Raw genomic sequence first — 22,426 nt, forward strand, 5'->3', positions numbered from 1 at the left:
TGTTTGTTTTTTAAGTAACTCTACTTCACTCAAAACAATTACAACAAAAATAAATACAACATCAAATGAATGTTGCTCCTGTGTGTGTTTTAAAGTGTCTATTTCTATTTTTTTTCTGCCAATATATTAGTACATTCCTTCATCTTTTCAAACATTTATTTTTTTTCTTAAGATGTTTTTTTTACATAGTTTTACTTTCATTCAACCCATAACAGTTAAAGATTGAACCACAAAAGAAGCATTTTTAAGTGATTTATCCGTACTATACTTAAAGTAATGATTTTAATTACGTATGACAATAAAAAAATGTACCTTCCTTGTATAAGAAAACTTTTCTGTTTTATAAAATATTCACTAGAGGGTGCTGTTTCACCTTGCAAGGCTATTTCACGCCCTGCTATTAAAACTAATCTTACAACCAATTTTTATACGTCATCTGTTAATCTAAGAGAGTTCATTTGAACTGCTTTTTAAAATTATTATTAGTGTTTTAAATGTCTTGTGGTATGGTTTAACAAGATTCACAAGATCACACACTTCATTAAACCAAAGTGTCACTACTGTTGTGAACTTGATTTGAAAATTAGATTTTTGATACCTGGCACCTGCTGCACCCATTAAGCAATTTTTATGTTATTGTAAAAGTACTGTTTCTCTGATGTTTCTCTACTTGTTGATATTCTCGTAGAATCACCACAGCATTGTTTAACTCAAACAAAGACACGGGGGAACTTTTTTTTTTTTTTTGCATACCCTCACAATATAATTGCTGACAGTTTTGGCTGTCAGTAATTATTTAACCACTCTGGTTGGAAAAAGGACCCATTTTCATGTGAAACAGGTCATGTGATGTGAACACGAAAATTACTGTAAGAGGGAACACAAAACCTACTGCAAGGGTCCAAAAACGTTATTGCGGGATCGCAACATTTATTGCAAAAGAGCACAAAGGCTATTGCGAGGGAACAAGAAAATTATTGAGTTAAGGAATGCAAAACCTATTGCAAGGGAACCAAAAATGTATTGCGAGAGATTGCAACATTTATTGCAAGAGAATGAAAAACTTATATCAATAAAAAAGTTAACATTATTAAGATCAACATTTACTAAGGGAAAGCAAAATTATTGCAATGGAATAAAAAAAAAATATTGCAAGGAAGTGCAGCATTTATTGCAAGGGAAGCTTTAATTTATCACTATGGTGATAAATTGCAATTCCAATTAGAATTATTTTTGTTTTTTCCATTTATTGATAATGATAAAGGATAACTATTGTCCATCTCTAACAACGCAAATAATTAAAGAAGGTCACTCTGATGCACATTTTTATTGTTGAAATTTTCAATTCCATTCGGCAGGTTTGGTGTCAGCACTCTGCTCTTCTTCCTACAGGACTCTCACAAATCCATCTTCTGGTAGATCGCATGTTCTTCATCCCCGTTCATTTTAGCAAAGAGAAGAGTGAGCACTCTTTCTTTTTGCTCCCAAGTGAGATCAGATATGTAAACCTCCTTGCTGGGGAGATGAGGCAATTTTTCTGCTGCCTTCATGTCTGAATACACAGATTGGGTGCTTTTGGGACACTGATGGAAGGTGTGGATGGGGGGGAGCTTTATCCTCCCCGCCACGCCGTCTGTAAATTTCTGACGGTAGTCTTGATATGGCTCCTTTACCTTCTTCTTTCTTTCCTTAGCTATCTCCTGTCGGACGTTATCCAGGGCTTCGTAGAAAAACACCTCCATATCTTTGCGTTTCTCCACAATGGTCCTTGCCAGCTTCTTCACTTGACAGATCTCCTTCTTTTGCATGGTGATAATTTTCTGTAGTTTGTCCAACTCTACCTGACTCATGAGTTGGTTTCTTTTCTTATTCTCTGTAGATTCTTTCTCCAAATTCTTGAAGGCTTGTTCCAGATGAGCAGCTTTGGCCCTGACTTCAGTAAGTATTTTTTGTAGACGCGCAATGTCAGAACCATTATTCTTTAATGTTGTCTTCAGAATTTTTTTGTCCACCGCCAGTGAGAGTTTGTCCTTAGACATTGATTGAGCCAGTTGCCTCGTATCTTCTAAATTAGCCAAGGTACATGTGAGGTTTTTAATTAGCCAGTTATTCTTCCTGTGAACATCGTTCAATTCGTTTTCCAAGTTGACAATGGTGTTTTTGAGATCAAGCATTACCATATTCATCTCCTCTCGGTGACGTATGTGGTTCCTTTCCCTCTCTGCTGTTTCCCTTTCTAAGCGCATGTATTTCTCATCTTTTTTTCTTAGGTTTTCTCTGTATTCTTCCTTAGATACTTGCATTTGCTTCCTCATGTTAGTTACCTTTTTCTTTGTCCGAATCTCAATGGCCTTTCTTTTTAAAATGTCTTCCTCAAACTGTTTGAAGTTCTGCTTCTTTTCATTTTCCCACTTACGACGATCTTCAATAGCAAGCTCTTGTAGATTTCTGATCTGTTCCTCCAGGCTTTTGATCTTTTCCCCTTTAACTTTTAAATCTTTCTGCCAATAACTAGTGGCCCCAAATTCGTTAATCTCCGCCTTGTATAGGAGATTTCTTAGTTCTCCAATCTCGGAAGCCAGTTTGTAGTGTTCCTTCTGGTGGTATGCTAAATCTTTCTCTGTTTTCTTTAGCTTCATCTCCCTAAGAGAGCTGACTTCATCTATTTGGGTTTCATGATTCTTTTTTGGGGGATTTTTGTCCTTTCCCTGGCTTGCTCTTTTGGTCTCCATGACAGATCTGAAAGAATTCACTTTTTCCTGCTGTTATTAAGAAAAAGTTAAATGTATTACTGCGATAGCACACAGTAGCACTGTAACTGGTAAACCAATGTCTATCTGTAAGATAAATGTATGCTGAAGTCAGAATACCGACGTGAAATGATCAGGGAAGTCATTAGGGACATCACCGTGATGTCACATGCTTCACCTCACCTGTGAGGTCACGCTGCAAACTAAAGTTCTGCAACCTCTGAAGTATGTTTTTGTAAAAATTACTGGCAATCTTATTAGATCAATTCTTGCAAACATTCAAGAAAAAAAATTAAAAAGAGAGAACTAATTTAATTTTTTTTTTCTCCTGCAAATAATTAAAGTAAAAGCCTTCCCCGGATCTCTGCCACTGTCATTAATATATTTTTAATTATAGTTCTTGCGCTTTTATTTTTCAAATAAACAAATAAAATAAAAATAGGCAGGGCATTAAGTGGCTCGGGAGTTGAATCGGGGACAATTGCGTTTTTGATATCTCTTTTGTTCCTGATCAGAACAACAGGAAGGCGTCTGCCACTCTGTAAATACACATCTTCCCAAAAAATAGCCTTGGCTTCAGTCTTGTTATTTTTACCCTTGGGCCACTGCTATAAAAATGGTTTACCCTTTTATATAGCAGTGGCTATAAAAGGGTGCACCTTATGCAAAGGGTGCATAAGGGTGCACCCTTTGCATAAGGTGCACCCTTTTTTGTCCATCGCCAGTGAGAGTTTACCTTTGACCCTTATAGGGTGAACCCTACACTCAAAACACCCTTTGCAAAAGGCGTCACAATAGGAGCCATGTGGGGCCCTATTGTTTGTTTATTTTAAATCTCTGCTTTTTTCAACATTTTTGTTAATAACATCCAAATACTCTTTTATTCTAGTAAAAGCCATTTTTATTCTTTGGCTTTTAACCTCAGCGAGACTTAGTCTGAACTTTTTTTTTTAACTATTAGTGTTGAAATTTTGCAAGTCTTATATAAAACATATATTTTTTTAATATATGTTTTTGGTATGCAGCCATGTGGTGCACTGTGTTTCATCTTGTGGTTGGTGCTACATAAGTGAAGGTGGTATGACACATAACTAGCCTGCAACAACGACTTTCCCTTTTGAAAGTCACAAAGTTTACTAAAATAAAACAAACATTTTATTTTGATACATTCACACATACACTCACACAGTCATATATATATATAAAAATTCCCTTCTCACCCTCCGCGGGTGGTCTGTTTCATCCTCTGAGCTCGGGTCCTCTACCAGAGGCCTGGGAGCTTGAGGGTTCTGCGCAGTATCTTGGCTGTGCCTAGAACTGCACATTTCTGGACTGAGATGTCTGATGTTGTTCCTGGGATCTGTTTGAGCCACTGCTCCAGTTTGGGGGTGACTGCCCCGAGGGCCCCGATGACCACAGGCACCACTGTAGTCTTCACCTTCCAGGTCTTTTCCAGTTCCTCCCTGAGGCCCTGGTATTTCTCCAATTTCTCATGCTCCTTTTTCCTGATGTTGTAATCACTTGGTATTGCTACATCCACCACAACGGCTTTCCTCTGTTCTTTATCCACCACCACAATGTCCGGTTGGTTCGCCATTACCATCTTGTCTGTCTGGATCTGGAAGTCCCACAGGATCTTAGCTCGGTCATTCTCCACCACTTTTGGGGGTGTTCCCCACTTTGATCTCGGGGCTTCCAGTCCATATTCTGCACAGATGTTCCTGTACACTATGCCCGCCACTTGGTTATGTCGTTCCATGTAYGNTTTCCCTGCCAGCATCTTGCACCCTGCTRTTATGTGCTGGACTGTCTCAGGGGCCTCCTTGCACAACCTACACCTTGGGTCTTGTCTGGTGTGGTAGATCTGAGCCTCTATTGCTCTGGTGTTTATATATATATATATATTCATATATATATATTCATATATAAGCAGTATAAAGACTGGTATTCTGCCACTTTTAAAGGTCTTTCTGCTTCATCACGCTTGACTTCAATACCAACTCATTAATTGCAAGAGAACATAAAACCTATTGCAAAGAAACAAAAAAATGATTGCAAGAAAACACAAAGCCTATTGCAAGGGAACAATAAATGTATTGCAAGGGAACAAAACATTAATTGCGAGGGAACACAAAATTTATTGTGAGAGAATGCCAAGCCTGTTGGGATAGAACAACGTTTTATTGTGAGGACACACAAAGTCTATTGCGGGAGAACAAAAAATTAATTGCGAGGTAATGCAACATTAATTGAGAGAGAACGCAAAGCCTGTTGTGAGGGAACATTTTATTGCGATTACACAAAAAGTTTATTATGAGAGAACAAAAACTTTATTGGGAGGCAATGCAACATTTATTGAGGGAACGCAACATTAATTGCGCGAGAACACAAAGGCTGTTGTGAGGGAATACAGCATTTTAGTCCGAGGTAATGCAAATCTATTAAAACAAAAAATGTATTGCGAGGGAAAGCAACTTTTACTGTTAGGGAGCACAATAATTACTGTTTATTGTCAAGGAACGCAGTAGGGGGCTCCATAAAACCCTACAATTTATTTATTTTTTTTTATTGGTTTGCAAACATTAGTTTTATCGCTATGATAAATCACAATTCTTATAATTTCTCTATTTCTCATTTCCTAATATTAATAAATGACATAGTTATTGTCCTTTCCTAAGAGCATGAATAATTACACAAGTATTTTTTCAATGCATATATTTATTGATGAAACTTTTGACAGCGTTCGGCGGCTCTGCGTCCTACAGAACTTTCATCAATCTTTCTTGTGGACCACGGCGGTGAAGCCATCCTCCACTTTGGAAATCACAGTCGAGCCTCGTCGTACTCGATTTTGACGCACGTTCTGCATTTCCGTTCATTTTAGCAAAGAGAAGAGTGAGCACTTTTTCTTTTTGCTCCCAAGTGAGATCAGATATGTAAACCTCTTTGCAATGGGGCCAATTTCCAGGCGCCTTCATGTCTGAGTAGACAGAATTGGTGCTGGTGGGACTTTGATCGACATTGTGGATGAGGGGGAACTTTCCCTTTCCTTCTGTTCCGTCTCTAAATTTCTGACAGTCTTGTTTCGCCCCCTTTACCCTCTTCTTTCTTTCCTTAGCCATCTCCTGTCGGACGTTTTCCAGGGCATCGTGGAAAAACATCTCCATGTCTTTGCGTTGATCCACAATGGTCCTCGCCAGCTTCTTCACTTGACAGAGCTCCTTCTCTCGCATGGTGATAATTTTTTGTAGTTTGTCCAACTCCACCTGACTGGCCTGGGTGGTGACTTGGTTTCTTTTCTCATTCTCTGTAGCTTCTTCCTTCATGTGCTTGAGGGCCTGCTCCATACAGGCAGCTCTGGCCGTGGCTTCAGCAGTCATCTTTTCTTTAAAATCCATCTCACGAATGTTCGTTTGTAACGTTGATATCAGAACGTTTCTGTCCACCGCCAGTGAGACTTTTTCGTTAGACAGTTTCTGAGCAATTTGCTTCAGCTCATCTAAATTAATCAAGGCAATTTTTAGGTTTTTAATTAGCCAATTTTTCTCTTTATTAGCATTGCTCAGTTCAATTTCCAACCTGGCGATATTGTTTTCTTGCTCAGCCTTCAACTGATTCATCTCCCTTTCTTTGCACATGAAGTTCCATTCTTTCTCCCTTGATTCCTTCAGCAAGACTAAATATTTCTCGTCTTTTATTTTTAGGTTTTCTCTGTATTCTTCTTTAGACAGTTGCATTTGCTTTCTAATGTTAATAATTTTCTTCTGTATCCGAGCCTCAGTGGCATTCTTTTTTAAAATGCCATCCTCAAACTTTTTCAAATCTCGCTTCCTTTCCTTTTCCACCTCAAGTGTCCGTTGTCCTGCGATCTCTTCTTGCTTTTTGATCTTTTCCTCCAGCACTTTGAGCTTCTCATCTTTACGTTTTAATACTTTTAGCCAATAATCAGTGATGCCAATATTGCTCTTCTCCGCCAGGAATAGGGAGCTTTTTAGTTGCTCAGTATCGCCGGCCCTCTTGTACAGTTCCTTCCGGTGGTAGGCTAACTCCTGCTCAACTCTCTTCAGCTTCATTTCCCAAAGTTTAGTGCTAGTTTCATACATTTTGGCCTTCCTCTTCTTTTCTTCTTCGAGGTCAAGTGTGTTGTCTTTCAAAGTTTTCAGACCTTTTTTCTTCTTTCCTTTACTAGGCGCCATGGCAATGTTGAAAGAATTCCTCTTTTCCTGCCGTTCTTTGGAAAACGTTAAACGTACTATCAATCTGGCGTACAGCAGCAGCACTGCATTACTGCTAACAAATGTCTACGTTGCAATTGTGACGTTGTTAGGGCCGTCACCGTGATGTCACATTTCACCTCACCGGTTCACGAGTATATTACATAGCAACTAAAGTTCTGCAATTTATGAAAGAGCATGTTGCTCTCTTTGTAAAAAGCCTGTTTAGTCTTATTAGTTCGATTCTTACAAACATTTAGGAAGAAAAATTATTTTCGACTGAAGTAAAAGCCTTCACTGCCACAGTCTCAAAGAATACATTTTTAATTTTAGTTATTCCACTTTTATTTTTCAGACTGTATCTTTTCAATCTTACTGAGACATAAGCATGTATGTTAGGGTTTGTTTTAAAAAAGTATAATGTAACATAGATTCTGATGATTAATAAATATGAAACTGAAAAGGGGTGAGGGGGAAGCAGTACTGCTAACTGTTATGATAGTGTTATACTCATGCAGCATAAAACAGAATTTTATAGCTTACTTGGCTTTCTTTGCAAAAGTCAAGTATGGCTCTTAAATAAATTGCATATTTAGTTTTACGTATATTTTTGTTTTTTATGTATATTTGTCTGCTGATGGAGCAGATGTGTTCTTTAAAAGTACTTTTCAAATAAATACTGTACTGTTTTGCAGTTTTATTAATAAACTGATTTTATGACTTTGATTTTAAATACTGATGTACCAATCCACCTAAATTTTTGACACCTTGGTGGAGGGTGTTTATTTTGTTCACTGTATCAAGTCAGCAACCTTCCACATTATTAACTTTTTTTAATTACAATTAAAATTAATGTTTTAATTGCAGAAAATTGGATTCATGTAGCTTTTAATTTTTGGTGAAACTGACCTTTTGGGTTTTCAGTCATCCTAAGACATGATATGAAAAGTAACAGAAATCCAAGCAGGAAATTACACAATCTGTGTGTACACTTTTAATATAATTACTGAAATAAAAAATTTTTTTGGTTGTTTTTCTTTGTGTTTTTAGGAGCTGGAACAGAGTATAATAAAGGAATAAGATATTTACACACACAAAACGCTACATCAGTGGTTCTCAAACCATTAAAGAACCTGCCACAAGATTAAAACATATAACAATATGTGCGCGAGATGCTATATTTTGATTCCCATGATTAACAGAAATAATTCTCAGGCTTTTAGATTTACCTCACGTGCTGCTGTTTCCATCTTACATCTCAACACAACTCTCATGACCAAATTCTTTTTATTTTTTTCCTTTACAATTGCGTAAGTGATGGTGAAACAGAACAGTGCTATTGAGGTTAATATGGAATCAAAGCATGCAGCTATTTCATAAATTCAAATTTGAAGGTATTTATTGCTAAGACTCATAAACAAGGCGTAGAATTTCTTCTTTGACCTCTGTTCTAAAAAAATCACATTGTAAATACAGTTATATCAGAGGTAATAGGAAACATATATGGTGTGGAGGCAACAACGAAGACAAAATAAAAAAACATAAATAGAACAGCATGACATGATTTGCTGTCTTACATTTCCTCATGTCCATAAGCATGTCATTATTAAGAGGGATTATTTTAGTATCACAAAGACATAATTGTTATTTGTCTCTTGTAAACTGCCTTTTCACCAGCAGTGATCAAGAAAATCATCAGAATTAGTGAAGAGTTTGTATAGAAGAGGCCTGAGTTAGAAACCCAGAACATTCCAGACTCCAGTGTGGGATGAGAAAATAAATACACATCAATAACTTTACTGTTTTGGTCTCCAGTCAATCATACAGGACTGAATGTGCAGTGGTGGAAGGATGTCCGTTCTTTTTTTTGTTTGTTTTGTTTTGTTTTGTGACAGCAGACCTATACATCTCCGGCATGTACTTCCTATAATCTTCCCTGTACTTCTACTTCCATTAACTGTAAAGAGCTTCACTTTAGTACTTTATCTTCTTCTTTTAACAAATAAGAAAAGTAAAACTATGCATTGATAAATACTGTGCAAATCGATTAAAATAAAAATGAAGGCAAACTGGAGCCTAAATAAAATAAACTATAAGAATCCAGGTAATATTTAAGTACAATTAAACATTTCAAGAACAGAAATGTGAATTTGTAATGAAACCATTCAGTTTCTAGAGTAAACATTTCTGTACAACAACATTTTGAAAAATCATAAACAGGACTGATCATATATTATGTGTAATTTATAGTCCTCATAACTAGAAATGTTTTACTGACATACACTAACTACTAACACTAAGAATTTACAAAAATTTAACCATTAAATTTGTCACTTAGTGCTATTCTACATTAAGTATTACTAATAATTTCATTTGTACAATATGAGTTTGTCGTTGAGCAGTGGTTAATCTGGACCATCACATTTGAGGTTCCACAAGGCTAAACCCTAGCTGAGAATTATCGTGTACATAAACATTTCTTACCATACATAAGCTGACGACATAAAACTGTATAAGTAGGTGCATTTCTCTGCAGTATGAACACAACTCAACAGAGAGGCTCATCTGTCTTTCCATATGTGAAGCTTTGTTTGCACGGAGCTAGTTTTCAGTGAAACTGCAACATTTTTGTGGCAATCCAGCTGCACGTTTACACAACTCCAGTGATCGGAGTCTCTGACATCAGCAGTTTTTTAAATCAGGCGTCCGAGGGGAACTTGCGCTACTTAGCCTTTTCAGCTTAAGGGAACTTCTGATATGGATTAAATATGTGATACATGAGAACTCGGTTTATCGGAGATGGGTCACGCTTCTCTAAATGAGGTAGAAGGTAATGCGGCGTCAAAAGCTTGTGTGTGTGTTTTGATGACGTGCTAAAATCACAGCGCCACATTGTGGCCTGGCATGACGACTACAGCTGATTCAAGGTTTCTTTGCCGTCTCATCTAAGTGTGGAACTTTCCCCTCAACATTACTCTCATGTAAATGTGGTCTTACAAAAGGAAAATATTTTGTTTGCACTTTAAATCCCACATTTCTAATCCCAAATAGTTGAATTATACAACGGCGACAAGTTTTGATGCTTATGAGTAAAGCAAATCCATTCCTACAACATTGATTTTCTATTCCGTGTGGGTATTCATGTGCTTTTTGACATTCGATCTGAATCGAAACCTTTTACCGCAAACATCACAGCCAAAGGGCTTCTCTCCAGTGTGAATCCTCATGTGTTTCCTAAGGGTTGAGCTGTCATTGAACATGGTGCCGCAAAAATCGCAACCAAATGGTTTTTCTCCCGTGTGGATTCTGTTGTGCGAGCAAAGCCTCTCCTTTCGGTTAAACGCCTTTCCACACACTTCGCAGATAAATGGTTTCTCCCCCGTGTGGATTCGTTTGTGTGTAGCAAGGTGCGCCTTTTGTTTGAACATTTTGCCACAGACGTCACACTCAAGGGACTTTTCCAGCGTGTGGATTCCCATGTGCCTATTGAGAACTACCTTTTGGTGGAATGTTTTACCACAGACCAAACAGCTGAATGGTTTGTCCACCGCGTGAATCCCCACGTGTCTGTTCAAGGTCGACTTACTGATGAACGATTTCCCGCAGATGTCGCAGTTGAACGACTTCTCTACGGCGTGGATTCTCTTGTGTTTATGGAGATTGGACTTTTCCGTGAATGTTTTACCACACACATCACAGCTGAATGTTTTCTCTCTTGTGTGGACCAACATATGGCCGTTGAGGATAGACTTGTATATAAATGCTTTACCACAAACATCACAGCTGAACGGTTTCTCTCCTGTATGAATTCTCTTGTGTTTGTAAAGATTGGACTTTTGGATGAATGTTTTACCACAAACATCACAGCCAAACGCTTTCTCTCCACTGTGGATGCTCATATGTTTGCTAAGGGTTGACTTGTCAATGTATGCTTTACCGCATATATCGCAGCTAAAAGCTTTCTCTCCTGTGTGGGTTCGCTTGTGTCTATAGAGATAGGACCTTTGGTGGAAAGTTTTGCCACAAACATCGCAACCAAACACTTTCTCCAAATCGATTGTCTCCGAATCTAAATTTGGCTTTACAATGTAACCTTTCTCAGTAACGTTGACGCTGAGGTCACTTTTTTCTAAATGGCCTTTCATGTGTTTCTGAAAAGACTCCTGGTAGAGGAACTGTTTACGACAGATGGAACAGCTAAAAAATTTTCGGGGGGTGTTAAATTCTACTTCATTATTTTCCTCCAATTCTCGCGCGGTTTCTATCTGCCAGTCATTGTAACTGACAACAAAATCACTACTGCCGTTACATGGGCGATGCTCTTCCTCATTTACATCGTTGAGAGGTTCTGGGTTCCTATGGTTTGTAGAGAAGCTCCATTCATCAGGAACTTCTTCTTTAACCACTAGCACCTTCCGGACATCTGTAGGAAAGCGTAAAATACACGTTTATGTCAACAAGTAGCCTTTCTTACAGATTCTTTTGTAACGTTCTTTGAATTCAGAAAGTTTATATACATGTCGTCAGTATCAGTGCGATTGTCTATTAACTGTGTGATTTGGGTTAAACCTCGGGGTTCTTTCCACAAAGCTCTGATAGTTTAACTGACACATTTTGGTTAATTGAAGGCACACCTATTGATGAGGAGATATTGGTTTATGAAAAAATAAATAAAAACTGTTGCAAAATATAAGTTACACACATTACCATATCATATGTTCTTACACAGAAAGTATAGAAACATTAACCAAAAATTGAAAAAAAAAACAAATAAAACAACACCATCAGTCGAGTATCAAAGTAGTGCTACAAAGTTTTTATCCATCAAACACATACACACACTCAGCTAAATGGAAACAGTTGAATCAGTTCAAAAATCCACATACCAGCTGTCAATGGACTGGCTGAAACTTCTTCCTTCTCCTCCTTTATGTAAAGTTCTGGTCCCTGATGTTTTATTCTGTAGTCCGATTCATTAGACGCTTCTTCTTTGACTACTTGCAGGTCATCTGCAAAGAAAACATTAAAACACACACAACTATAAGATTTTCCAGGTGAATTCATATTGCTCTTGTTTTGGCACTAAACATGCTTAGTTTCCATTTCGGATCAATAAAGTATTTTTGAATCTGAGTGTGAATGTTTACTCTTAAATTGTACGCAATTTAAGAGTTAAATGTTTATGCTTCATTTATGCATAAATGAAGCATAAAATAGTACATGTTTGTGTACTATTTTATTAAGTTACTAGAGTTACTGCAGAGTGATGGATGCACAGATAAGAAAGAGTGGAAAGAAGAAAATAGACATGTCTTACAATATTATTGCCATCACAATATTTACCAACGTTATTCCCATCCCAAGATTTTCTAATATCGACCAGCCCTACATGGGCCTGCAGAGGATAGTGAGAGAAGCTCAATCTTAACTCACCCATTTGTTTAACATAAAAAGATCACATCAAACATGCTACCATGCTATTCTCAAAAAATGGTTTCAAATGATGTTTTTTTTTTTAACGTCTGTGCTTATGAAAGGTGAGTTTGAGTTTTAGCATGAGCCATGCAGATGATATCTGTGTGTAACACACCAAGGAGGTCTTATTGGTGAGGAGAGTAGATAACATAACAACAACTGGATAAAGCTAAATTTATTATTAGAGCCATTTTGTTCTGATCACAGTTGAAACAACCTTCCAATAGTGTAGCAGTTTAAAAAAACAAAACAAATTTTCTCCAAATTAAATATCCATAATTGTTAAAGAGATTACCAGTGGGTAGTGGACTGCTCGAGAGCCCCCCCTTTGTGTCATCCTCTGGACTGTGATAGATCAGACCACAGGACCACTCGTCCGGGTCTTCTGTTTTAACCACAAACAGCTGGTCGACATCTGCAGGGAAGATTCAAATAACATTAACTTCTTGCACAACTCTGACTCTATGATCCCACAAGTCACATGGGCAACATTACTTTAGTCAGACAATCCTTGATACTGGTGAATTCAATGAAAAACTGGTTAGCAAGCCTCAATAACAAACATTAGTATCCAAAACCAACACATTTCTAATACTGCATTCACATGAAGATTTTAGCAGCATAAAAAAGTGTTATGCTTAAATGACAAACTTATAAGTAGGTTACTAGTGGCGAGTGGACTGCTCTGCAATTCCTCTTCCTCCTCGTCCTTCATGGTAAGTTCTGGGTCTTGATGGTCCATAACAGAGCTTCTTTCATCAAGGCCTTATTGTTTTTAGTTAAAACCAACCAATGGATGTCTACAGGAAAATAAACAGACTTTAAAAAAAATTTACTTAAAAAAAAAAATGAAATTCATTGTATTATGGATCACAGTTATGATGTTTTCAACCCAGTAAACGGCTGCATGATATTAGGAAAACATGCAATTGTGTTGCTCCTGTTGCGTATTGAAATGGTGATAGTGGTTGAAATTGAGCCACATCTTCCTCACTGATCTCTCTGAGCTTTGGCATCTCGACCACTAACTTGTTTTGTGTCAAGAGCGGTCAACATATGAGTGCAAATTTGTTCATATGCAATGCCTTACATTTTCAGAAATCTTTATGAAGCTGTAAAAGTTGCTAGATGCATATTTCCAAAGGTAAGAGCAATATAGAAAGAAAAAAATCTAAACATTTTCTATGCTGCTCTTTGTGGAACATACAAAGTTGGAACATACACTTCCAATTGACATTTGCTTCCAGGTGTTGTGATGCATGTTAGAGCAGATGCAATGCACCGGTTTATGCGCAATTTGAACTTATTGACATTTAATGATTTTTAATTTTCTAATAGCAAGCCAATAGCCAAGCAGATAAGATATGTTACGCTTTGCGCGTATTAATAATGTCAAAAATACTTTAGTGAATCTAAAGTATTTGTCATGCGCTCATGACAGTCTTGAATTATAATCATCTGTTTACATGTCATTAGCTGATCTTGCGACCAGTAGATTTAGCACACTGCTGCTCTATAACGGAGTGCAAATTTTGTGCTGCTCGTTCATTTTTCACGTGTATCGTGTCGTTTATTTGGTCGTGTTGCTACCAGTAAGTTCTGATCACTGTAGAAAAAAGCAACTGCACTTACCTGTATCATCTGTGTTGATGTCTTTGTTGTATGCTGTTGTTATTTAGGAGTCTGCTGAAGTCAGGGTCTCACCGAAGCCACAGTCGTATTTGTGAAAACAAGCGTCCTCTTCCGAGAATTTCCATGTAATGGAGGTGGTCAAAAGAGTCTGCAGAAAGATAGAAACAGAAATAGCTCTGCACTATTTACTTAGCCCAGTATTCGTTTCCTTCTCTCTCAGCGGTATTACATTTAATGAAAGGGCGCCGCCATGAAAAAAAATTCCATCGTGTGCGATGTCTCGCGATATTTTGGGGATCATATGTCAACAGGGCCGCCATCTTATGAGTGGCATTCATCTTACACCAAGATATGCAGTACAGTTCTGTTCAATATTTTGAGTACTTTTGACCAAATAAGTTTTTGACATTTGCTAACAAATTACTACACTTTTTCAAAGAGGGATATGTTATAGGTAATCGAAGGTAGCTTAAAAACCCACCTACGGTCACCAACAAGTTGTTCTGGGAACATCTTGGAGAGCCTTGTTTAATTATTTTACCAGTTAAAATGTTACAATTGTACAATTCTGAATTATTAATTTGTTACAATACCAAATCCTAATAAAAACAAACATTTCTTATTAAGGGCCAAATAAAGCATGATTTAAAAAAAAATATATAGTTTACCCTTTTTGCACATATATTTAACAAGTTAACTAGTTCTGTAGATGCCTTTCCCATTATAACACATTACGTAAATATGCCTAACATTGAAATTTTATCGAAACTGAACCCTTTTATCTCATTATGATCTTCCTGTGGGAAAGCATTTGAAAGGCTCAGCAATTTAAAAGACATCTACTGGGTCTTTGTGAGCATAACAGACCTTGGTAGATATATTCCTATCAATTTAGTTTAGCTTAATGGATGCCTCGGTAGAATAAAAGGGCTGAAAATGTGCTCTGCCAAATTGCTGACCAGAAAATTGCATGGGTAAAGAACTGAGATGCAGGAAGCCACAGAGTCAAACATTACTTCTCAAAAGCTGTTATAAGCCATGTGACAGTCCTTGTTCACAATAACACACACATACACACACGCGCACACGCACACGCACACACACACACACACACACACACACACACACGCACACACGCACACGCACCACGCACGCACACACACATACCCCCCCCCCCCACACACACACCCACGCACACACGCACACACACACGCATACACACACACACACACACGCACACACACACACGCACACACACACACACACACACGCACACACACACACGCACACACACGCAAGTGTATGCCTGTGTGGGAATGCACATCCCACTTCCAGCACCTTTTTTTTTTAGCCAGATGCCCTCGCAGCAATGCAATATATGTGCTGATAGCTCATTTACTTATATGTTTGTAACATAAAGTAATATTTGTAAAATAAAATGATGTGGCACTGTCAGACCATTTTCTGGTCTTTCTCTGTGAGAATTAGGAGCCAATCATCTGGTGCTACAGGTCAACTCCTCCGTCAAAGTGGTTGTGGTCATTTATAGATGATGGTACTTCAGCTCCCGCCAGCCATGCACTCTCTTTTTACAGTTTTTCCTGTGAAGGCAATGTGTAGAGTGGGGCATACATTCCTTTGTCACATCCATTCATTTCATGAAAATAAGAGGTCATTCTCTCTGGTTGCCCTTTGTGTTTTTTTTCTCAGGGCATTGAGATTGGTTTTAGTTTGTACATGTCAGTTTGTCTCTGTGTCGCCTTCATCCAGTGCATGGTACCACTTAGATTTGTCCTACAACCCTAAAGTATTTATATGTAAATAAAACCATAAAGACTGTGTTCATTAGCTGTGATGATAATGTGTTTATTAGCATCACATTTATAATTCATTTGATTTTCTGGTTCCATTTTCAAGACGATTTGTATGTTAGACACATGTCATGGTCTGGTCACTCATCCAACAAAAAGGATGAATTTGATTCAATTGTTACTAAGGTAAACACCATAGGTTTGAAACCTAATCTGTTTACTTGTACTGTTCATACAGTAAAAATGTAATTTATTTAATCTAATATGACTATAAGAGGTGTGGAAATAAACATTTTGTTTGAATTAAAAACTAATGGTGCACCCACTTATCAGCCAGTGATCAAAATAGGGCATCTTGTTCCTGGACCTGCTCTGAATGTGTGCAGAATGGCTGGGCTCAAGACAAAACAAATCATTTTTATTTTCTTCTTCCTGTTCTTGGTTTAGGCATCTTTAAATACACCACACTGGAGGTTTAAAGTAAATCTAAAGTAAGAGTGACACAAATTAAAGGCTTTGCTGCACACGTAACCCTAAATATCACTAATCTAGCTCAAACTTTTGATACTATTTCACACGCATCAAACAAATGGGGATGGGAATGGATAAAATCAACGGCTAACATCAAGCTGCTGAAGTAGCCTTTCGATAAAAATTTTTTAAATTATGCTTAAATGCTAGGATTGTACCAGGAAACCAATAAATTTAAATTAACCCTGCCATTTCTGATAATATTGGTAAAACATGAGAAGTTTAAAAAAAAGTACAAAAAATGTTGTGTCTGTAAAAGTGATTTAACCAAGAATATTATTTGAACGTGCAAATCTTGACTAGATGGATACCCAGTTGGATATCGCTTTGCCTTAAAAGCTGTTTCAATTTCCATGGGAACAAAGTGTCAGAAAGATGACTTCCAATAACAATCTTTATTTCTCTTAAAACAATACAATCATATGGAAACAAATTTTCAATTAATTAAACAATATCTCCACAACAAATTAACTTTGAACAACAAAACAGATTAAATATCAGCAACAAACATAAACTGTGCAGAACATTTTCAGAGAACTTTGAACAACAGCGTGCACACTTTCTAACTGCTGTTCACAATGTGACTGGTTTGACTTCAAGCCTTTCTCAGTTTTAATGGAAATATGTCGTTATCCGCTTCGTGTAAAGCCGAATACCATCCTACAAAAAACTTGGCTTCCAGTTTTGCACAGGGATTGATGGACCTTGAAGGGAGCCAGAAAACAGCAAAGAGTTTAAAATCATACCAAGTGATCAAGAGTTGTCAAACGTAAGTTTTATGCCTGATGCGTAAAAGAATCCAGACTGACTCTTACTTAAGCCACAACATTGCGCAATATGCACATGCTTTTAAACAAGCAATTTGTAACTACTTATAACAACTGATACAAAGTGAAACATTGTCAAGCACAGAATGGTGAACTATTCACCACTTGTTGCCTCAGGGGTAGTGCAGAATAATCCTACAGCAACATTTGCTGTTACTCATTTATTCTTCAACTGCAAAATTTATAAATTTACAATTTAGTTTATAGCAGGGATTGCCAGTCAAACAGGCAGGCTAGGTTTATGGAAGCAAGAGTAATTGCCATGCTAAAACAAGTCCAGTCTAAGTGTTAATAGAATTTGCTCAGATCTGTGCCCCTAATGACAAGCTTGATATTCACTGACATTATGATATGAACTTTCTTTATTTATTTCCTACTTTTTGAAGTTTTACAAAAAGTTCTAAAAGCAAATGAACTGACATGTGATAACAGGTAAAAAAAAAAAACCCTCAACTTTATAATGTTTTTACCTTATATGAGCTTCAACTGTCCTGATTGTGGACATCGTTTTCACCACCTGCAACAACACCACACAATTAAAAATGTGCGTTTCTTTCCAGAATTGAAAACGGTGAATCGAAGTGAATTGAAAACACCTTACAATCAGGATCCCTCTTCTAACTTTGGTTTTACTTTTCCTGTTGTAACTGATGAGCCACAAAACATAACAGAATAGAAAGCAGTAAGCAGCAGTGGCAAGATGCTGTTAAGACAATAAAAAGAAACCAAAAGAAAATACAACAATAAACAATTTTAAGCTAAAATATCTGAAAAGTGTGGTGTGCATTTGTTCTGATCCTCCTGCATCAGTACCATACATACTGATCTCTGAATTCTTTTCCCTCAATTCCTCTTAGCAAAATACCTGAAGCTCCTTCAGATTAGATAAGTTTTGAAGTCAAACCACATATTTACTGCTGGATTTAGGGATGGACTTTGACAGGGCCTTCTAGCTAAGGAGGCTTTATATAAAAAAATCAGAAGTGTTCAAAGTTATTTTTATTTTAATTTCATATAATTTAGAGTTACAAACATCCAGCCACTTTGTTTCAATAGCAGACTTACTTTCATCCAAAGGGTTTGATCAAAGTCGTACAGCGTAAAAGACAAATATCCCTGATTTCTGACAAGTTGTATGGAAACTTCTGAATTCAAAGAAAGTTACAAAAGACATTTCTAAAAAATGTTCTCTTTAAGTTTTCTGACATTTGTCAAATGGGGATAATTTTGGTAATTCCAACTAACCTAAAACAGGAGAAGTTTTAGGCCTGATTTAACTTCAGACAGTGAAGAAAAAATTTAAATATGTAAATATCTGATTTCAACTGCACATAGGGTTTATTTCAGTCGAAGCCTGTTTGTCTGAAAGCATGGTACATGTGTTCTCTGGTTCTATGGAAAACCTATGTTGAGTTAATAACTAAAACACACTCAAGCTTTTTCTTTAGACTTCCTTTCCTTTTTCTGGTTACCCATAAACAGGGACGTTAACTCATCCATATAAAAAACATGACCACATTGGGGAGCTAACAGCTTACTCATGGGGAAAACCAATTAGAACTTTAGTGATTGTGTGCAAGGAAGAAGGAAACATCTTCTTCTTCGCTTGTGTGGGATTTACATTGTTGTTGTCCCGGGGAGAATGTTCACTCTGGCTGCCAGGTTTTTTTCCATTACCGATCTAATAAAGAAAAAACACAGAGAAAAACAGTTGGCAGATATAAAGAGAGGTAAAAAGAAGGCATAAAAATCAAATGAAAGATCTTTTTTTTTTTCTTTACAACAAACTTTAAACTGAACTCCTATAAACTGTTCGGCTCAGTCTGAGTTTATGTACTCAGTTCTTTGTCATAAGTTCTTTTGGCAGAAATAACTACATCGAGGCAGCATGACAAGGAGATTATCAATTTGTTGCCCTGCTGGAGTTGCTGTAACGGTGAAACTTCAGCTCTTAAGTGATTCCCATCTTCACAATCTTTGGATTCTTTAAGAAGTTGAGATCTGGTGAGTTTGCTAGAGCATCAAGCTCATTAAGACCACAGTCCATAAAGCAGGAACTGGTACTTTTGGCAGTGGGAGCTGACGCAAAATTCGATTGGTTAATTAAACTGGCACCTAACTAAACTGCCTAGTTTTCTTAAGGGAAACTGACTGAAAAACACAATGGACCAACACAAATGGCATGACTTTTTAATCAAAATTGACTGGAACCAGTACAGTAAATGTCAGCAAAGCCGACATTTATGTGTCTTCTGACACATTTTACTTCAACTCAACGTTCTGATAATATACTTAAATATAGTGCTAAGAAATCACCCAGCTTGTTTGGCAACGACCTTTTTGTGACTTACTGTACTTTTGGATACATTTTTAATGACTATCTGCAGGATACCTGTCCAGTGAGTGGTCTACCACACGATTTTGTTGGACATAATCTAACCTTTCTGCATTAAACATTCAATTTTGTGTTTTTTTTTTTTTTTTGTAAAAATTTGAGAAAATTAATCAATAAAGTCTATTAGTCTTCGGTTTTTGTGACGTCATTACATTGAGAGAAAAAACCCTGTGCCTATAATTTCACAAAAAACAACAAGAGAATAAATGCAACTCTTGAGTTAGTGGTTCAACATTATTTTGGTCATAGTTGGACTAAGATGATTTAACTTTGTATTGGTTAAATCACTTTGACTAAATTACAAATTTAATCAGAGAAAAAAATCTTCTAAGACCCACTGGCATGATACAAATATTTTCACAATTCTTCAGAAATACTTAAATCCAAAAACTGTTGCAATAAAGTCTGATACAATGTTATTCTAATGTAAATCTCTCCAACTATATGAAAAAAAAAAAAGCCAAAAAATTAGCTGTACTTGACAATATCCTGCGCTGCCTGCTCATTGGGACAGCTGATGAGAAGGACAGAATCATATGTCGAACCATAGTTTCCTGTGAAAGCTGCGTGAAGAACATCCAGGAAGGACATCACATCAGGATACATGGAAATGGACAGGATCATCCACTAGAAAGGGTGAGACGTGCATAAGATGAACGTTTCATACGGATTGTGTCTCTTTTGTGTTGGTAGTCTGAATGGCTGTTAAAGAGCCGTTTTCATGTGCAGTTCCATTTCAGCCTCATACAAACATAAACATGCAGAGAATAAATCGGTTTAAATTGTTTTTGCACGAATAAAGAGTTTACAAGAAAGAATTTTCACTGATGTCCTTTAAATGTGTATATATTTGAAATGTTAAACTGACATCAGCGACAGTATACAAAACAGACCAGAAAATATTACAGTTAGCATATTGCGAGAGAAAGCAAAGGTTTCGTGAGGAAGCGCAAAAGAAAAACATGTTCCCCATGTCCGTAGTTTCAGCCGTTTTTTTTTGTTTCATCATTTTCCTTGGTTTACTCAAACATACGAAAGCATCTATGAGAAATAGTAACATAAAACAAAAGTTTCATAAATCGCAGACGGTTTGAATGATTGTACTACCAGTCAGAGTGGGATGAGTATTGTATTTTTTTAAAAAATAACATTTTTTTGAGGTAAGTGATGGAATCACCCTTCATTCAACTTTTACAAATCAAATAAAGGTTTCAGAAATCACAGACTGGAATTTAAATATTCCAGTCTGTGATTTTTAAAGTGAAAATTTAGGTGGACTAGCCCTTTCAAATCGGGAACTGTAATCGTGAACCAATTTCAACGTCCTACATAACGGTAGAAGGTAACAGACATATTGCAGTTTTTACAATAACTTCTCTCTCTCTCTCTCTCTCTCTCTCTCTCTGCACACCTATCAGTCCTCTTACCAAAGTTGCCTCCATCACCAACAAGCGGGCGTTTCGGTTCAGAAAAGCCCGTCTGTGCCAACGCTGAAGCCGGGGCAATCTGTGCCATACCCACAGCACCAACTCCATCGTAACTGCAGTAGAAGTCTTCTGAAACAGCGCTGATGACAGTTACCATAGTGAAGGTGTTCCGTCGGTTTGTTTGCTCGTATTCCGTGGTGCGCATGCTCAATAACCTGGAGTGGTGACCCCGATAGTTCTGCCGAACCGTCAGAACAACGACGAAAGCGTAATAAATATCCCACTTATTGGTCGCGGTACACTTCCTGTAACAGTAGTGCAAACCAACAATATTGCAGATAGCCTATAATACGAGTGACAGCCTTGATTGGTTATAATGGTTTTGGTGTGTTTATGACTAATACTTCCCTGGCTTCAGACTTGTTTGTGACGTCTAGAAAATGTCGTTCATTCTATAATTTCTGTGTGAAGTACAAATGTTTTACAAGAGCTGCATATCATGAATTCCTGCCAATTGCCCTAGAGGCCAGAGTTAATAGATACATGCCGATGTTGGCAGAGCTGAGACAGTAAAAGCAGACACATGTATAAATCTGTGCAAACTTAGATGTACTTAAGCCAAATAATTCTGTATCCGCACATTCTGCAGTGCTCGAAACGTACAAATCCAACGGGATACTGACAACCTTCATCCAAAACTCCACGAGAATGTGAAAGGCAACAGCAAATGCCTTCAGCGTGTATTAGCAACTCATGCAAGCTGTCGTCAGTCAACCTCTCTGTTCATGCACTCATCCATCTATCCAAGATAAGGTTGCTGGGTTAACAGGCACAAGAGGAGAACCGGACATCCTGTAACCCGGTGGCACTCCATCTCATTTTGGGGAGTTCTAAGGCCTTTCCAGAACAGAATGGGTGTGTATATATTCATTCAGGTAAATTCTCAAAAACTTTCACTTTGGTCTCGTCATACCAGATCACCTTCATTCGCATGCAGTTCTTACCAAATACTGAAAATTCTGCATGCAAAATCTAAAGTAAACAATCATGGGTTGAACTATTTTATTCTTTTAAGTACTGACTTTATTGCTACAATATGACAATACAGACAAGTTGCACAAGTTGTCCACATGGGGGAGCTGTGGCCTCATGGATCAATCTTTAACTCCACCTGTTCAATCCACTGAGTGTTCATAAAACATGTGTAAAACTCCTATAAACTGAAATGATGCAACTGCTCTAACACCGTCTGTAAGCCGACAGTGGGGGGCGCCACTGAAATCCCAGCCGGAGAATAAACCAATTTATTTCCCCGGCTCTCGCAGGCTTTATTTGAGAGCCCATCAGTGAGCTCACCCCCTAAA

General features: G+C 37.4%; 4 protein-coding genes across 4 annotated transcripts; all 4 read right to left on the reverse strand.

The window, feature by feature from the left end:
• Positions 1 to 1,312: 1,312 nt before the first annotated feature.
• On the reverse strand, positions 1,313 to 2,904 carry LOC103473390 (basal body-orientation factor 1-like). Its single transcript, XM_008423618.1, has one exon. The coding sequence runs from the start codon at positions 2,730 to 2,732 to the stop codon at positions 1,398 to 1,400; it is 1,335 nt and encodes a 444-aa protein (XP_008421840.1). The 5' UTR covers positions 2,733 to 2,904; the 3' UTR covers positions 1,313 to 1,397.
• Positions 2,905 to 4,928: 2,024 nt separating this feature from the next.
• LOC103473391 (basal body-orientation factor 1-like) lies at positions 4,929 to 7,837 on the reverse strand. Its single transcript, XM_008423619.2, has one exon. The coding sequence runs from the start codon at positions 6,944 to 6,946 to the stop codon at positions 5,510 to 5,512; it is 1,437 nt and encodes a 478-aa protein (XP_008421841.1). The 5' UTR covers positions 6,947 to 7,837; the 3' UTR covers positions 4,929 to 5,509.
• Positions 7,838 to 7,945: 108 nt separating this feature from the next.
• On the reverse strand, positions 7,946 to 14,330 carry LOC103473392 (zinc finger protein OZF-like). The gene is made up of 5 exons (XM_008423620.2): positions 14,072 to 14,330; positions 13,106 to 13,239; positions 12,735 to 12,854; positions 11,851 to 11,973; positions 7,946 to 11,387 (listed from the first exon to the last, which is right to left on the reverse strand). Exons 2-5 carry the CDS (start codon positions 13,179 to 13,181, stop codon positions 10,087 to 10,089), a joined length of 1,620 nt encoding a protein of 539 aa, XP_008421842.1. The 5' UTR covers positions 13,182 to 13,239; positions 14,072 to 14,330; the 3' UTR covers positions 7,946 to 10,086.
• Positions 14,331 to 16,789: 2,459 nt separating this feature from the next.
• Positions 16,790 to 21,216, reverse strand: LOC103473393 (protein CutA homolog). Its single transcript, XM_008423621.2, has 6 exons — positions 21,063 to 21,216; positions 20,114 to 20,262; positions 18,862 to 18,921; positions 17,842 to 17,887; positions 17,711 to 17,757; positions 16,790 to 17,117 (listed from the first exon to the last, which is right to left on the reverse strand). Exons 1-6 carry the CDS (start codon positions 21,168 to 21,170, stop codon positions 17,009 to 17,011), a joined length of 519 nt encoding a protein of 172 aa, XP_008421843.1. The 5' UTR covers positions 21,171 to 21,216; the 3' UTR covers positions 16,790 to 17,008.
• Between the last annotated feature and the right edge of the window lie 1,210 nt (positions 21,217 to 22,426).

Source organism: Poecilia reticulata, linkage group LG12, assembly GCF_000633615.1.
Source record: "Poecilia reticulata strain Guanapo linkage group LG12, Guppy_female_1.0+MT, whole genome shotgun sequence".
Lineage (NCBI taxonomy): Eukaryota > Metazoa > Chordata > Actinopteri > Cyprinodontiformes > Poeciliidae > Poecilia > Poecilia reticulata.